Here is a 17,999-nt window from a genome sequence, read left to right as displayed (position 1 = left end):
CACCTCCATACCACCACAAGGCACCAAAGTAGGATCTCTACAGAGAAACATTTCTATAGTACAGTGGTTCTCAAATTTTTCCACAGTGGTAAAACCTTTCAGTTTAAACAAAACTTTGGCAGAACTTTGTATTAAGACCATCCAAATGTGTTATTTTAATGTCTATTAATAACTTAGAATTCTCTTAAAGACAAAAATGATTCAGGTTCTTTTCAGCACAGGTTGAGAAGCAATGGTATAGACCACATAAGAATTTCACTCAAAATCCTAGGCTAGGACTATGGAGGAAGAACTCAGAAGGTTTGTAGTTTAACTATACAAGATTGAAAAAATATTTTTGTTTTGTTTTATACAATTTAGGATCATTATGTTACAGACCTGTATCTGGGAAGGAATCCCCTCCCCCCATCCTCACCTAGGTTATCAAATCCATTATACATTCTTCCAGAATGACTAGTTTTCTGCAGACAGGATCCAGAAGAGCAGCCAGGTGGGAAATGATAAGGAGAATTTCCAAAGAATTTTGTAATTGCAATAACAACTAGATATTTAATTACATTGGTAGAGGGAACTTGCAGAGTATTGCTGTATTCTAATTCTTTAGATGGCTTTCTTCGAGGAAGGGGAAGGCACTGTGGATAGTAGATCACTGAACCTGAAATTAGGAAGACCTGAGTTAAAATCCAGCCTCTAGACACTTACTGCTTATATGATCCTGGCCAAACATAACCCTACTTGCCTCAGTTTCCTCATCTGTAAAATTATCTGGAAAAGGAAATATCAAAGCATTCCAGTATCTCTGCCCAAAAAATCCCAAATGGGGTCATGAAAAGTCAAACATGACTGAACAACCGAATAGCAACAACACAATGTTTTTTCCTTAGATCTTTGCTTCTTCTGTTCCAGGGTTTGTTGACATACAACCTTTATTCCCTTTTCATGATACAGCCAGAGATCCCTTTGTTCTTTTGTTTAAACTTGTCAAGGAGAGATTAGAGAGTAACTCTTATGATCTTCATGGTTTATATCTGTAAACTTTATGGTCAGAATAAACTTCACTACTCTATAGATTTTCTTGTGGTTTCAGTTCTGCTTCTAAGCATCAGTCAGTACAATGATGATCTCTCTTAATTGCTAAATGGCTCAGCTGATAGCACCCATGTTGACATCAAACTGTGCTTCAACATGTCTGGGTGTGCTGTTCTCATCCCGTGTGCATTAGTCAATCTTTAATTTATGCAATGGGGATGGTTTTCTCAATCTATTATAATAATAGGAATAATAATAAACAACTCCCTAAAACTCAACCCATCATTTGTGATGTAATATCAATTACAAAGTCAATAAACATTTATTGAGTACCTACTACATGTCCATCACTGAACTAAGCCTTGAAAATACAAAGAAAAACATAAGATAGCTCCTGGCTTACAATCTAATAGAGGGGACAATACAAAAAAGAAGTCGAAAGGCTGGAGAAAGGGGGAAAAGAAAGGGAAAGTTCCTCTGCTGAGATATATGATGATTTAGTAAAGCCAGGGTTAGAAGGGGAATGATCTGAAAAAGGGAAGAGTTGATTTCATCTTGAAGAATAATGAAATTTTGGAGGTGATAAAGCCCAGGAAAGTAGCTAGGTGAGAAATGATATAGAGGATTCCCTGAGTTCTTTCCATAAATGGCAGAGCATCAGGGATGAAGTCTCAGATGTCTTCCCTTCCATCTTCTCCAACCAGATTGAGGAAGGAGCCCTAAAAGGTGGAGATATGAAAAGGAATGTTTCAACCTTGTTTTTGTCTTCCAGAATGGTGAGTTTCTGGAGATGATGGAGTCCTGGAAAGCAGGACTTGGGAGCTGATAAGGAGAATTTCTTCAGGATTATATAATAAGAATAGGAACTAGACCTTTGGTTTCCTTGGTAGAGGGAACTCTCACCTAAGGAAACTATTATTGTAGACTGGCAACTTCTCCACAACTAAGTCTTAAAGAATTGCTTAGGGAGTTAAGGGGTTAAATGGCTTGGCCCAGCGATCAGAAGTAACATTTCAAATCAGCTCTTCCTAGCTCCAAGACCAGCTATCTTTCTACTATATCAGACTTCCTTGATGTTACAACTTAGAGGCAGAGCATGCAAACTATAACATAACAATAAATAGCAGAAGTGATAATAATAGTAGCGCTCACAGATAGATAACACGTGAAGGCTTCACAAATATTATCTCATCGAGTCACATATAATCCTGTCAAGCAGGTGCTATAGTTGCCTCTTCCCTTATGGATGAGAAAGCTGTCTCTTAGTGACTTCACACAACTAATAAATGCCTTACATAGGATTGAACCTAGGTCTATTTTAATCCAAGTCTGTCCCTTAAACACTATGCCATGTAGAATTAAACTGCTCCTGATATGTAAAAAGAAAAATCTTTTTAAATTTAGAACAAAAAACCTTTGGGCCAGGAACAACCAATTCTCACCTCTGCCTTCCTTTGCTACAATCTTAAACTGACTTAATGCTATTCTCAACCACCTTTGTTTCATATGAATACCAAATAGTGGGCCAGGAACAACCAATTTTTTCTTATCTCTGCTTTCCTGTGTCGTAATGTTATACTAGGTTCATGTTATCCTCATTCACCTTTGTTCCATATGGTATAGCAAATAGTCTGCCCCAAGATCTATTTGGTCAGCTAGTCTAATATTTTCATTAACAATAGCTTTTTTGAAGTATAGAGAGGTAGAGAATCCCTGAATTTGTAAATCTATAATACTCTCATGCAGCTGCAACTATTGGGGATTTTCTGTTTTTGCTATATGGGAGTTCCTTCTTGGATCCAGACCTCTGGGGTGCAGGGAGGCAAAGTATTCCAAACTCATGAGATGGAATTCTCAGTAATACATATATGATAACTGGGAAAGGAGGTGGGAAGGTAACAAAGGTCATAATGAGAAACAAACACTTTTCAAAGCCTGAAATCTTTTTTAATCAAACATACCTGAATCTCCCATATAGATTGTAACTCATTTATAAAAATGAGAAATTTAAAAGTGTTTTTTTACAAAACACTTTTCTCAACAACAATTATATTAGTTGTAAATAGTTTTCCCATTTTACACATGAGGAAAATGAAATTCAAAAACATGGTAACTTGGTGGTGGACATCAGTGACTTCCTAAGTGTCAGAGCCAATCCCAGTCTTCCTAACTAAAGCACCTTGCTATTTCTATCACTTCACAGCAACCATCATGCTTTTGTTGACCTATGCCTTTTCCTCTCTGTTCCCACAAATGCAACTTGCCTAGCTGGAAGAGATAATTATCCTCTCAAAACTTTAAAGATGAGTGCTTTCTGACCCTTCATTTTTCTGTTAATTAAAAAAAAAATACATGGAAGCAATTATTGCTTTTTAATTTCAACTCTTCAGGCTTATATCAGCGTGTAAGAATGTGTCTCATTCAACCTTTCTGCCTATGAAGAAATTAGCTTCAGCTGCTGAGTGACCAGGAGAAGGCTTAACATGGCCAGCTGTTAGCCTAGGCCAGATGGTCATGCAAAAGAGGACCAGAGACCGCCTGAGAAGTCCTATTCTGGTTGGGCATTTCAGAGAGGGCAGGAGTATTATTTTTCTTGATGGACCATCTGCACAATCTTCCATTTGGAGTACAAGGCTCACTTGATTCAGTGAACATCAAATCAAAGAAAAAGAAGTCTGCTAGAATCATCTAGTTTGTCCAAAAGCACTGTTTCGGTTAATATTTAATCTGTAGTACCTGTGAGAAGGGTTAAATATTAAGGTTATTAACATATTAAGTATGTGTAAATGTATTTATCTGTCATTAACAAGTTAATATTAATATCTTTTAGAATTCTGACTGACCATAAACTTGGTCCTGTTCTGTGTCAGAGACATGAGTTGGAGAAGTTTTGATGAGGATGGGAGAGTAAAGAAAGGAGTCCAGAGGTCAGGGTACTACTTGGAAGAAGTTAGGTCTGGTTGAGTGCCATGGTAATAAAGGGTCTTTGGTCAGCCTGGAGACCTAATCTGAAGCCATGAACACAAGGCCCTGCCATTGTTTCTACCTCTCCTGTAAAGACTCTTAAGGCAGTACACCAAATCCCTTCCCATCCTCAGGAGAAGCAGGCTCACCCAATGCAGATGGCATCCAAGACTCTGTACCACAACTTGTGGGGAGCTTGCTCCACCATGTCTTCTAGGAGGCCTTAGATTGACAGAAGAACCCAAAATTGCCCTCATGGCCCTAAATGCTGGGCATGATATAAGAAAGATCTGTATTCAAATTTCTCCTCTCGTTTATTAGATTCATATATATTCAACTTCTATGCCATTAAGTGCCAAAGGAACAGCTAAGTGGCACAGTAGACAGAGCATGGAGCCTGGAGTCAGTAAAAATTGAATTCAAATCTAGCCTCAGACTTTTTACTAAGCAACTCATTTAACTTCTGTCTGCCTTCGTTTCCTCAACTATAAAAATAGAGATTAAAATAGTATCTACCTCTCAAGGTAGTTGTGACAATGAAATGAGATAATATGTGTAAAGTCCTAAGCACAGTTTCTGGAACATAGTGGGTGCTTAATAAATACGTCCTTCCTAAAAAGTAATATTACTATAGCAGAGAAATAGTAATGTATTACTATAGGGTAATATAATAATAATAGTGGTATTATAATAGAGGAATTATACTATAGTAGTTATAATAATTATACTACATTATAATAATAGTATGATAGCATATCATAGTAATTATACAATATACTAAATCATACTAAATTTGTGCTATAATTTAACAATACTATGATAGTATAATATCAATAATAGAAATGATTTGTAGTATATAGTAATATATCACAATAGTAATATGATATACTTCTGAATAATATGATAGTAAACATTTTCTAGTATAGTTAGCATATAATATAAAAACAATAACATCCTTTAAAAAACTTTATTGATGAAATTTGTACTTGTATCATAGTCATAATTTGGATATTATCTTGGCTGGTCAACAGCTACCCAGATCCCCCAGAAAAATCTGGCCTTTTTTATAACAATGAAGAACATCTAGGTTGTACAGTGGATAGTGCCAGGGTATGAAATCAGAAATACTCATCTTTCTGAGTTCAAATCCAGCCTCAGACACTTACTGACCATGTGATCCTAGTAACCACTTAATTCTATTTGCATTTTCTCATCTGTAAAATGCACTGGAAAAGGAAATAGCAAACCAGTGTCTCTGCCAAGAAAACTCAGTAGGGTCACAAGAAAATGACTGAAAATTACAAAGAAAAGCAGTGAAGCAAAATTTATTAATATATGGTCATCTTTCTGTATCTACATGTGGTTTTTTGGCATCTGATCTTCTTCAAGAAGGGAAGTGCTTCTTCCTCCTTTCTTCTCCAGATCCAAGATTGGTCATTATAATTATTCAGTGTCTGGCCTCTATTTTAGTGTTCTTTCATGATTCATATTCTTAATGGCTCATTGTTTTTCTCCTAAAATCTGCAGATGTCATTTAATTAGACATTATCTATTTGATTTGCAATTTGTGCACTCTTTTCACTATGCTTAAGAGGCGTTGTGGGAGCCTTCCAAGTAGTTATCCCTGATTAAACTGTTGGTAAAGGTCATCAGACTACTTCCTTTTAGGAAGAGTTAAGTGTAATCTCTTCCTATCAGGAGATAACTCCAACTGTGCAGAAATGGCTTTCAAAAGGGCATTTGTTCCAGTGAAACATTGGTATGTTGTAATTAGGATACATTTCAGGATCACCAATTCCATAGCAGTGGCTTGAATCAGTTATCATGACTGAAACTGTAACTTTTAATAGGACACTAATCTGTACCCTTGGCAATATAGTCACCCTCTTAATGCTCTCATTGCCCTCCTATCTTCATCCATGCAGAAGAGAAGAAACAAATTTGATAAGGAGATCCACCTCTCCTGGGTCCTAGCAGAAGCATGAGTGGTGTGCAATCTATGCCCAGAGACCTCTATTCCAATATTCTTCTACAGAGAAAGGAGGAGGGAGAAGAGAAAAACATATTGGGCTAGATGATGTGCTAGAATATCTTTCTTGGGCATCCTGTGCCCTATGAGAAGAACAAAGACTAGACCTCAAACCAGCACCAGAGGCAGTAGAGTGCAGACCACCACCAACCATGCTTTCCACTGCACCAAGCTGTGCCTAATAAAAACTCACGCCTATTAGCTATCCTTCCAGTTTATCTCTTGTATCTTCTCCAAATCTCATCCTCATTTCTAGTCCCAAATCTAAACTCATTTCTAGGCCCAAATCTAATATTCATTTCTAGTCCCAAATCTAAACTTATTTCTAGTCCCAAATCTGATACTCATTTCTAATCTCAAATCTCATCCTCATTTCTAGTCCCAAATCTAAACTCATTTCTAGTCCCAAATCTGATATTCATTTCTACTCCCAAATCCAATATTTTTACCTCAGAGGTATCACATTGGCATAAGAGACAGCCCAATTCCCTATGATTGTGAAAATGACTGCCAAACTTATCTTAATGGAATATAGTATCTACTGGGAAAACTATAAGTCATTGGGAATGCCTCCCCAGTCTCAAAGGGAACTCCTTAAGAAAGAAATTGAGGAAGAAAGACAGAATCGAGAGTTTTGCCAAGATGATTTAATTCAGGCTAACCATTTAATGTTTTATTTATAGAATTTACCAACTGGAGGGGCACAGAGACCCTTTCCCATAGGTTCATTTGACCTTAGAATTAGTCCCCTGTGCCACTAAAAGGGAAAAGGGATTCTCAAAAGCGTGAACTTTCTTGAATTCCATAATTGGGACTCACATAAAAAAAAACCATAGTCAAAGAAAGAATGGTTAGAAACTAAAGAAAAAAAAAAAAACCAGGAAATAAAGTGGCCTTTACAGAGTACCACACAGTTAAATGTACTTATCCCATAGCTTCCTTCTAAGTGGAAGCTAATATTTACCACTTCTGCCCCAAGGCAAACAGCATGTATTCAGAACTTGCTTGATTTCTGAAGGATCCCTAGGAAGTTCATCTGCATCTCTTTATGGGCCTTCTTACTGAGTGAAATTTAAGAGACCGCAGTCTTTCTAGGTCTCACCTGGATTCCCTGTTAAAATCCTCTACAAATCAGATTCTTAATCATGTTATAGATGCCCTTGGCAGTCTGCTGACACTCAACACATCCTTCCTCGGAATAATGATTTTAAAAGCATAAAATACATAAGATTTTAAAGAAAACCAAAGATTAGTGAAAATAAAAATTTTTTTCCCTTCCATTGGACCCACTGAAAATTAGAATCTCTGAACTTTAGGCTAAAAGTCCCTACTCTGCAAGACAGAGAGAAGCAGAGAGAGGTAGCACAGTGGGTAGAGAACTGAGCCTAAAGTTAGGAAGATCTGAATTAAAAATTACTCTCAGACACTTATCTAGCTGTATGATCCTGAGCATGTCACTTATCATCTGCCTTTTTTTTTTTTTTTTAAACTGTAAAATAGATGTAATACCATCAACTTCACTGGTTTATTGGGAAGATCAAATAAAACTATTTGTTTAAAAATAAAAGCACGTAACACAGTGCCTGGCACATAGTAGATAATAAATGTTTGTTCTCTTCCCTTCCCTGTTCTCAAGGACTTAGAATCAGATCAGACCTCCAAGTTCAGATTCAGAACCAGGAATCACTCAGCAAGCCTCTGCCCATGACATATTCTAATCCGAGAAGATCCCCAACATACAACATGGGACCTATCAACATCATAATTCTGGGGTTAGGCAGGGAGCCAATTAGTCTATTGCGGGAGAGAGGAGACACACACACACATAGATAGAAAAGTGTGTGTGATTGTGTGTGTGTTTATGTGTGTATGTGTGTGAGGTGCTCAGTGGAGTAGTGAGAGGAGGAGAATATTCCTTTCAGATGTAGTAAATACTTTATGAGGTCTTAATGTATCTGCACAGCTAGACTCAATGGAAGAAAATTAATACGAGCCTCCGAATTTCTACGCTTATAGTAACTTACATGAAAGCAACCAAGGAATTTCAGGCTGTTTCAAATAACAGAGATTTGTATGAATTGATATAGTGATATAAGCAGAACCTACAACAGGATAAATCTGGATTGTAAGAAATTGAAAAACCATCTTTGGTTCTGGGAAACAGATAAGAAAATATTTTCCCCCCCCTCCCCCGTTCTGTTTTTAAGAGCCAGTTCTTAAAGATTCTCAAGAGATGATTTATCACTGAGAAATCAGAAAGCACCACAAGTTGGAGCTTGACTTTTTGCTGAATGTCTAGACTTAGTGATAAAGAAAATATTAGCAACTGATTGTTAAATATTACAACTTTGAAAGCCTCCTCTTAGCAGAAAGGCAAAGGTCTACTAGGAAAGAAAGTTGTGTACATTGTGAGATGCTATCAATATTTTGGGTAGTTTACTTAGTTTCCTATCTGTAAAAGGAAAGTACATTTCTGAGTGGGACAAGGAAGAGTTTAAATATTAGTTAGAGGGGGAGCAGCTTTCCAGAAATAACTGTTATAAAACCAAAATCAGTAAAAGTTTCTTTTAAAATGTTTTTATTATTTTATTTGACAAACAAAACTTTTTTTAAAAATCTAGCTTAAATAATATATTGCAAGTTATTGTATTTTAATGAAGCTTCCCTTCAAATCAAGGATCTTATGACCTCCAGGTTTAAAATCCATATTCCATTAAAATAGTTATATGGGAAATACAAGTTTTTTCTTTCCCCTGAGGCAGTTGGGGTTAAGTGGCTTGGGGTCACACAGCTAGGAAATGTTAAGTGTCTGAGGTCAAATTTGAACTCAGGTCCTCCTGACTTCGGAGCTGGTGCTTTATCCACTATACCACCTAGCTTCCCTGAAATCCAAGTTGTTTTTTGTTTTTTTTTGTTTGTTTTGTTTTGGGGGGGGTTGTTTTTTTTTGGGGAGGGTGTTGGGTTTTTTTAATTCTGAATCATTCTAGATTTTAAATTGACCTTCCATACATACTCTTCAGATCCTCTAGATCAGGGGTCCTAGTGGATTAGTGATGCAAGTTAGAATAAGTCTTTGACATTTCCAGTTAAAGATGTATGAAAAATAGAAATTACTTTTGTATGTGTTTATTTCTGGCTTAAAGGTTCCATTATTAACTGAGGAATATGTTAGCTAGCCTAGCACAGTAATTACTGAAACATAATAGTTGTACATCTGACTGAATTTTTTTCTTCCTTCCCAATAGGAAAATGGTGGATTCAAGACAATGGACTACTGAACATTACCCAGGTGTCATTTTCAGACCGAGGTAAATACACATGTGTCGCTTCTAACATCTATGGCACCGTGAACAATACAGTGACACTGAGAGTCATCTTTACCTCTGGGGACATGGGCATCTACTACATGATTGTCTGCCTGGTGGCTTTTACCATAGTCATGGTCTTAAACATTACCAGACTCTGCATGATGAGCAGCCACTTGAAGAAGACGGAGAAAGCAATCAATGAGTTCTTTAGGACAGAAGGAGCAGAGAAGCTGCAAAAAGCCTTTGAGATCGCTAAGCGTATCCCAATCATCACCTCAGCCAAAACTCTTGAGCTTGCCAAAGTTACCCAGTTCAAAACCATGGAGTTTGCCCGCTATATTGAGGAGCTGGCCAGGAGTGTCCCTCTGCCTCCTCTCATTATGAACTGTAGGACGATAATGGAAGAAATCATGGAAGTGGTGGGCCTGGAGGAACAGGGCCAGAACTTTGTTAGGCACACCCCCGAGGGCCAGGAAGCTACAGATGGGGAGGAAGTTTATACAATTCCCAATGCGCTCAAGCGGAGTGACTCACCCACTGGTGACTCCGATGCCTCGTCCCTTCATGAACAGCCTCAGCAGATTGCCATCAAGGTTTCTGTTCACCCACTGTCCAAAAAGGACCACATGGAAGACCAAGAGGGGGTACAGGTAGAGATCAAGGATGAGGAGGTGCTTGCGGCAGCAGTAGTCCCAGAGGAGCCAGAATCGCCCACTGAGCCTCTGGCAGAAACTGAGGCTTGTAAGGAGGTAGTGCCTCCCGAAGCAGCACCTCCTTCAGAACCTGTGCCCTCTCTAGGGCAGCTGGAATCTGCTCACCTGAAGCCTACTGAGCCAGCCATGGCAAATGTAACAAATACCTGTATTATTTATGAAAGCCATGTATAATACTTAACTCTGAAAAAGCTATGCATATCGAGAAAATCAGGGGCTGCTCCTTGTAACACAGATATAGTATGTACTTGCCGCTAAAGCCTTACCAGTAGACTTATCATAACATACATAGGAGTGATGCTCTTTTAAAAGGGGAAAGATATTAATGCAGTGTGTGTTATTGTGTGCACACGTGTGTGTGCACCTAGAACTCCCCCCTCCTGCCTTACACACCAGACACACCAATGGGTAGAAGAGATGGTCTTGGACAGACTATGGCCCATTAAGTTGTGGACTGAGATGTTTTAGGCTATGTTCTCTTCCAGGCTGAATAACCTGGTGGCAGAAGGCGCCCTTATACCATATGTCCTTCTGAGTTTGAGAGCTCCTTCTGTTCTCTGCTGCAGGAAGTCCCCTCTCCTCCCTTAGTAATTTGTACACTGCATTTCTTTTCCCTTTTAAAAAGTATGTCCATGGATTATTTGGCACTTTCTCCCCCATTTCAATGCTGTTTGGTTATGATGGAGTAATTGTTATTATATTAATATTAATTGCTCTTTCTGGTTTAGTTGTCTTTGCCCTTATTGTCTCTCTATATTTATATTTTTTCCCCTTGAAACATTTACCTCAGAGACTTTTGTATCAGCCTCTTATTCCAGAGCTGACATCTAGTAGCAGTTTGTAGAGCTGCAAAGAGTGACTAGACTTTCCGAATAAGAAGTCATGTTGCTCTTTCTTTCCCTATCCCTTCCTTCCTTTCCTCTGTTGCGTTTTGTACAATGAAATTGCTATTGTGAACATGAGGTTCATGCCCAGGATGCAGCACTTTAAGAGCCAAATAAAAATCTGTTTACCAATTGGATTCTGAGGGCCTTTGGAGAGCCCCACTGACATGTGGAGGGAGATTTTCAGAAGTTAAATGTGTCTGTTCCCCAACACCCCATACCTCAATCCAGTTTCATTCTCAGATAGTGTCATTCTCCATAAACTATGACCCTAGAAACAGTCGTGATTTCAGAAATAAAAAACATCAGGCATATTCTCGGAGAAGTCTTTTTAGAGAAGCTCTTCTGAAGTTGTCATTAGGTGACTCAAAAAGATGAGATTGCGTGATATGAAACTCCACGAAGGTTTAGGACCAGATGTGTTGAAGGGAACATCTGGCCAAATCTTGGCCCAAAAGATGAGATAGAAGCCTTCCGTTCCATAGAACAGTCATACCAAATCTCCTACCAAAACTGCTGTTAGGGTCTGTGGGAGGAATGTAGACATGTGAGAGGCAGAATAGTTCCAAAACAAAAAACTAGATTCAAGAGACGTGGACTTTAGTCCTCCTTCTGCCACTAATCAGACAAGTAAGTGACCCTGAATAAATGAATGACTTCTTAGCTTCAAGTTTTCTTATCTGGAAAATGAGGGGGCAAAAACACAGTCTCAAGATACTTTCTGGCTCCAACTTTTGATCTCCTTATGGGAAAATTAGATTATATCATCTCCGAAGGTAGTTTCAGCTCTAAAAAAAAAAAAAAAATCTATAATGCTATTACTAGTAAAGAAAGAGAATGAGAAATAAGCTATGGGTAGTAGAGGAATGAAGGAAGAGGAAGAAAGGTGGGGAAGGAGGAGAAGGAAGGAAGTAAATAAGCATTTAGCACCTATCATATACCAGACACTAGACTAATCAAGGATTTCTTTGTTTACTCCTTGGAATCCTAACATTTCTATTATAATTAAACCAGAAAAAAACAAAAGAACTAAAATCAAAGTCAACATGAGAAGAAAATTGACCTTTTTCTCATGCTTTGGAAGGTTCTATGAAAAGGAATTCTTCATATTAACATGACCTGTGTTGTTTTGCTTTAAGACTGAGTAAAGTTAACTTTCCCTTTTCTGAGCAATGGAATACCATCTACAAAATGCATAGTGTCCAAATTTCATCAAATAATAAATAGGAAAACTAGGAGGACTAGCAAACTAAAAATAGATTTCAATAGTCTAGTCTAATCTCCAGAATAGAGTATCTCACTCTACAATCCTATAGGTACATTGGGATGAAAACATACACATTCAAAAAAAAAAAAAAAAAAAAAAAAAAGCTACATCTGTATTCCCAGATGCTGCTTGTTAGTTAGTTGTCATTGTGCCACAGTAGAAAGTGACTGATTCTGCTATCCAAAAACCTGAGTTCATGTCCTGCCTCTGACACTTACTACTCGAGTGACCATTGGAAATCATTTGACCTCCATTTTCAGTTTCTTCATCTGGAAAATGGAATGGTCTCCAATGACCTTTCCTATGCTTGTTCTAAGATTCATTTTTAGTCAAGATAATATGGTATCCTTGGTTTGTGAAAGACCATAGCCTTTGGTTTAGGGATCACCTAGAAAAATCTGTTTACTTAAAGCTGGTGGTGTGAGCCGGAATACTGACATCATTCCACTGAGTGAGCATTACAGCATCTATATGAAAAGAGATTCATTGTTAAATGTACAAAACCATGTCCGTTATGGATTTATACATAATTTCCAGTAACATAAATTGTAACTGGAGAAAGCTACACCCGAAGCTGGTAATAGCTATAGATTTTGCATATGTAGCAATTATAAGAAAAAAGGAAATTGGAATGACCTTTCTAAAACTGCCTCTGCAGCCTTAGCTCCCTGTTTGGTGAGGTTGATGGCAATTCTCAAATACTGTATAGAGAGAACAATTATGTTTTGTGGAATGGGAAAGTGAAATTACTCCGGGCCCCTTTTTGACTTGATAACAGTGAAAGAGAGGACCAAACCTCACTCTGCCGAATAATAAAATGTTTAACAGATGAGTGGATTTCCTGCCATGAGCAGTTAACAAGTGGTATTCCTCTTCAGGTGGACAGATCCATAATTGCATCAGCTAGGACACTTCCTTGGTACAGATTGAGCTCCATCCACAGTTTCTCACCTTTGCTATTCCAGTCCCAAAGAACTATTATTCAATATCAACCACCATATTGGAGGCATTCGAAGGTCTTTTAACATTTCATTATTATGTGAGATCACCAAGAATTAAGGTGTATATACTCTGTAACAGACAAATTTAGTAAGTACTCATTATCCACATAATTTGTTCTGGAGTCAGCTAGATTCTAGTCCAACCTCTAATATTTATTTTCTTTGGCACATCCTTTAACCTGTCGGTCTCAAGTTTCCTCATCTGTAAAATGAAGGGGCTAGACTAGATGACCTCTGAGGTGCCTTCCAACTGTAGATCAATCATCTTGCAATGTTATGATTTAGAATGTTCTCTTTCTAATTCTGAGCTTGTCAGCCATTGTACCTCTCACAACCACATGCATATTTCCCTTCAGAAGCATTTTACTCCACATTGGTTCTGATTTAGTGACAGGTAGCTAATAAAGAGATTTCCCATGAAGCGGGAATAGAGCGGGGTACTGAGAAGATTGGTATTCATCACTTCAGGCTAAAGGAGGTAACTGATTTTTCTAACTTCACAAAACATCTAAAATGTTCCTTTGCATGGGAGAGCTCTCCTCATCAATATTTATTTTTCCATCCTTGCAGCTTGGTCTGGGCCCTGCAGAACTTCTCCTGTTGGGGTCTCAGATCTGGGGGTACAACTCCTTTTCTAAGCTGAATTTTCAAAAATAAAAGTGGTACAGAAATTCAGAGCAATCTAACTGAAGTGCACCCAGAGAGTGCATGTTTTTTAAAGCTTCACAGCAAATTAATTCCAAGCCATGTCCTTGGGATCTTAGGCAGTCACCCTAAAATTGGGCAGATGCTCAAGTTTGAGTGATGCTTGTCTTATCTCAAGACTCATTCTTCTATGTGTGCTTCTTAAAAGACTGGAGAAGCCTTGGAAATATGTGTCTATTTGATCCACTTAACGGACCTGCCAGCTTGGTTGAACTTGATTAGGTTCTCAAAGTGAAAAATACAGAATTTTATATTGAAAATATATGTAATTTATAATTATGTTTTATATATTATATTTTCATATGCTTAGGGCACATATGCTACCGTCCACATCCTTTTGTACATCATAATGAACAGAAATAGATACCAATACTTGACTCAGCTTTCTAGGAACCAAATGTGGTACAAGGTGTATCAAAATCTTAAGTATCTAAATGTTCTCTACCATCCTAAGTTCTCTTGTCCTGTGATTCTAACATCCCTAGGGATGTTTTTGAGATGCTTAAGAGCATCCTATTCAGGATCAAGGGACCTGAAGTCCTACACAAAGAGGTAGATCTTTAAAGGGGAAAGAGCACAGGCTTTAGGAGTCGGAGGACAACTGAATACAAATTCCACTTCGTATGCTTACAATCTGCAGGATCTTAGACAAGGTATTCTCTCTGATGCCTCAGTTTCCTCATCTGTAAAATGAGCTTAGACTCTAAAGCCTCTGAAGTCCTTTTCAGCTCCATCTGAATCTGGGATCTCTTCCTCTATTGGAAATAAGTTTTGTTTTTTTGTAGAAATTCAGATTCATTTCACTTGGGAAAATAAGTCCACAAATTTATATTTCAGTTATGTAGATGTATTTCAATGGAAGAACAACATGAATTAAGTAAGTGCTTCAACTGTCACTTTGTGGTGTGAGATCAGCACAGGTTTTCTTTTTATTTCTAGTGATCAATGTGAGGTGCCAAAAACATTTGGGGGATATTAATTAGGCAAGAGAGGCAGAGAAGGGGGGCAGCCAAGAGACCTGAGTAGTAATAGTCATTCTATCAATTTGTGTGACACTGAGCCTCATTGGGCTTCATTGCCTCATCAGTGAATTGAAGAAAGCTGGATTATTTCAGCTTCTAATTTTAACCTGGTATGAATAAAAATCTAAACCACCACCAACTAACTCATATATAAAAACTCCTACCTAAAGAGGGAACCTGATTTTAGAAATGGAATTCACTTTTTTTTTTTTTTTTTTTTTGTTTTAAACATGTCATATTAGAAACAGGATAGAATCAATGCTCATACTTGGAAGTTATAATCTATGATTGACTTAATACTTATGGAGGTTATATATTTGTCACCCCTAGCATTTTATTAATGGGAAGATAATGTTTTAGATCCAGCTTTCTGAATGCAGTTTAGCTATTTGATTCAGTCTGGGACAGCCTTTTGTTATTATTTGGAGACTTTAATTCCCTTATCTCTCATTCAGTTTCTATCCTCATTGATAAACTTGTCTTTTAAAACTTTACCTTCTCTCATTGTTCATTCAATAATTATTTCTGAGTACCTTTTGGCTTTGGGATACTAATTTTTACAATGATTTTGTTAATTTTAAAAATCAATGAAAAACATTCTGTTGTTGCTGTTAATGATGATGAAAAGCAGAGTGGCTTAATGGTTGGTTAAAGAATTGTCCTTGGCAACAGAAAGACCAAGGTTAAAATCCTGCCTCTAGAATAAGCTGATTTTTTTGACCCTGAGCAAGTTAACCTTTCAGTTCCCAACAACTCCCTAAGACTAAGTTAAAGTTGAGTTTTAGCTCTGCAAAGGTGGAGGGGGTTTCCAGAGTGGAGAGTTCTCATGTTATTACAGGGTCTACACAACCTCCTATCCCCCAACCCACCCCTGCAAAAAAATGTTGATTGGAATGAAGAATTTTGTTTTGGATTTTAAAAAACTTTGTAGGAATGAGGGGAGATACGGATTTTAGTGAAGCTATTTTTTTATCTTATCCAAAAGCATGTGTTTTGAATATTATAACAAGTAAATGCTCTATGAAGGCAATAATGAACAATGAGCCTTTAATTGAGACTTTTAAAAGCTGAGATAAAAATGGTCAAGTCCCAGAGAGTATTACTATATTCAAAAATTGAATAGACACAACGTAAAAAGGTACAAAGCAGCATTTCAATTCAAATGCTGTCATAATTGCCTTCCATCTAAACAAAAAATCAGAAGGTATCTCTCAGACATCACAGAGTGGTTAAAAGCTCATTAGGCTCAAAAAGAATGACCACACTGAAGTCTGGTTTGTTATAATTCAGTCATTCTGGGAGTCCTTTGTTGCCATGTAATGGGTATATAAGCAAAAAAAAAGAATTTCTTTGAGCAGAAATATCATAAAATTGTTTGGTGATTTTGTGAACTGTAAATGTTCTTTCACAGATGTAAACAAATGGCAGCATCTAATGGATGTAACAACAGCCCAAAAAAAAAAAAAAAAATGTGATCCATCCTGTAAACTGATTGTTGCTTCAATAAAAAAAACAACAAAAAAAAAATTGCACAGGGTTTGTTAAATGTGTGTGTGTCCCTCCTGAAGGACAGTTTTTCAGAAAACAAGTTAAGGCCTACTGTGGATTTCCCCAACATATGAATCTGTACTCAACTAGTTTTGTGAACACATTTTCCATTTGTGCAGACTTTTAGAGGGAATAGTAAAGTGGAATAACGTTTACAAAACTTATCTCTAGTTTAATAAGGAAGTCTTAACTCTCCTTATGACATGATTTATAGTCTTTATCCTTTAGAATTTAATTTTGGAGACAGAAACCTATGGACAACAGTTTTAATTTCCTGCCCCCCACCCTTGCCAAGTAGAACCAAACTATCAGAACTAATATGAAAAGTCCCCTTTTATCCAGAAAATTCAAATAATTGGAATACTTCACTGTCAGAGAGCTGTCCTTAACCCAGAAGCCGATGAAAAGCCCTAAAGTAGAAGCAGATTTCAAGGGAATGTTCTGATTGGTCAATTAGTCAACACAGAGACTCTAGTAACTGAATGCAACGAGATCAGAAAAGAAGAAAACAGGTAAATAGGGATGAACCAGTGAACAAGGAAAGCAACATAGTAAAGAAAAGAAATGGAAAATAGAGGGAGAAAGGAAAAAAAAAATCACTATAGTAGTGCTCAACACAAACAACAGAAGAAAAGTAATAGATATAACTTGAGTTCCATGACCCATAAGTAATTATAACTTTAAGGCCATGGGTTCAAATCTTGACACTGTCACTTAATATCTTTAGAATAGGTGGGAAGTGGATTAAGCTTTCTGGGCTTCAATTTCTTCATCTCTTAAAGATTTAGATTAAACAACTAATTCAGTCCCTTATAGCTCTTCATTCTGTGACCCTAAAGTAAAGTTAGAATCATCTAAAGAAAGTTCAGAATACAAAAATTTTATTAGAGATTTCTTCTAACTGTAAAAGCTCCCTCTCCTTCCTCTGTCTCTGTCTCTGTCTGTCTCTCTGTCTCTCTGTCTCTCTCTGTCTCTCTCTCTTTCTCTGTCTCTCTCTGTCTCTGTCTCTCTTTTTCTCTCCTCCCTCCTCTCTCTCTCTCTCTCTCTCTCTCTCTCTCTCTCTCTCTCTCTCTCTCTCTCTCTCTCTCTCTCTCTCTCTCTCTCTCTCTCCCCCCTCTGAGACCGCATTTGAACTCAAGTCCTTATGACTTCAGCGTCAATGCTTAACTGACCCAAAACCCTCATCTTTGTTTTTCTTAAGTTTTGTCATCTATACAGTAGGAATAGCATTGTCACCATTTATAAAACACTTTGCAAACCTTAAACCATTAAATAAATGCTATGTATTAAACTATTGATAGTATTAACTTAACATACTTTAAATGCTTGTTGATTGATTTACTATCCTTCCCAGTTTGCTGTGGATATTCTCAGAATTCATCCCACAAAGAAAGGAAATTGAATGTATTAGGAAGTAATGGGCTCTCTAAAAGGTGGCTCTGGCTGATATCCTACCTCTGATGCCCCCAAAACATAGATGACAAAAAGCCAAGAAGTTGAAAGTTTCCAGCCAGATACTGAGACAGAGA

The 17,999-nt window shown here is 37.4% G+C and overlaps 1 protein-coding gene across 3 annotated transcripts in view; it reads left to right on the top strand.

Moving 5' to 3' along the window:
- MFAP3L (microfibril associated protein 3 like) overlaps window positions 1–11,059 on the top strand; it is a 60,712-nt gene extending 49,653 nt beyond the window's left edge. For all 3 annotated transcript variants that reach the window (XM_074274003.1, XM_074274002.1, XM_074274004.1), the window contains exon 3: window positions 9,268–11,059. In XM_074274003.1, the coding sequence (XP_074130104.1) occupies window positions 9,268–10,217 (950 nt within the window). In that variant the 3' untranslated portion in view covers window positions 10,218–11,059. The remainder of the gene's footprint in view (window positions 1–9,267) is intronic.
- Window positions 11,060–17,999: the final 6,940 nt, after the last annotated feature.

This window comes from Sminthopsis crassicaudata, chromosome 6, assembly GCF_048593235.1.
Source record: "Sminthopsis crassicaudata isolate SCR6 chromosome 6, ASM4859323v1, whole genome shotgun sequence".
NCBI classification, from domain to species: Eukaryota; Metazoa; Chordata; class Mammalia; order Dasyuromorphia; family Dasyuridae; genus Sminthopsis; species Sminthopsis crassicaudata.
This window is presented reverse-complemented; position numbering and strand designations above follow the sequence as displayed.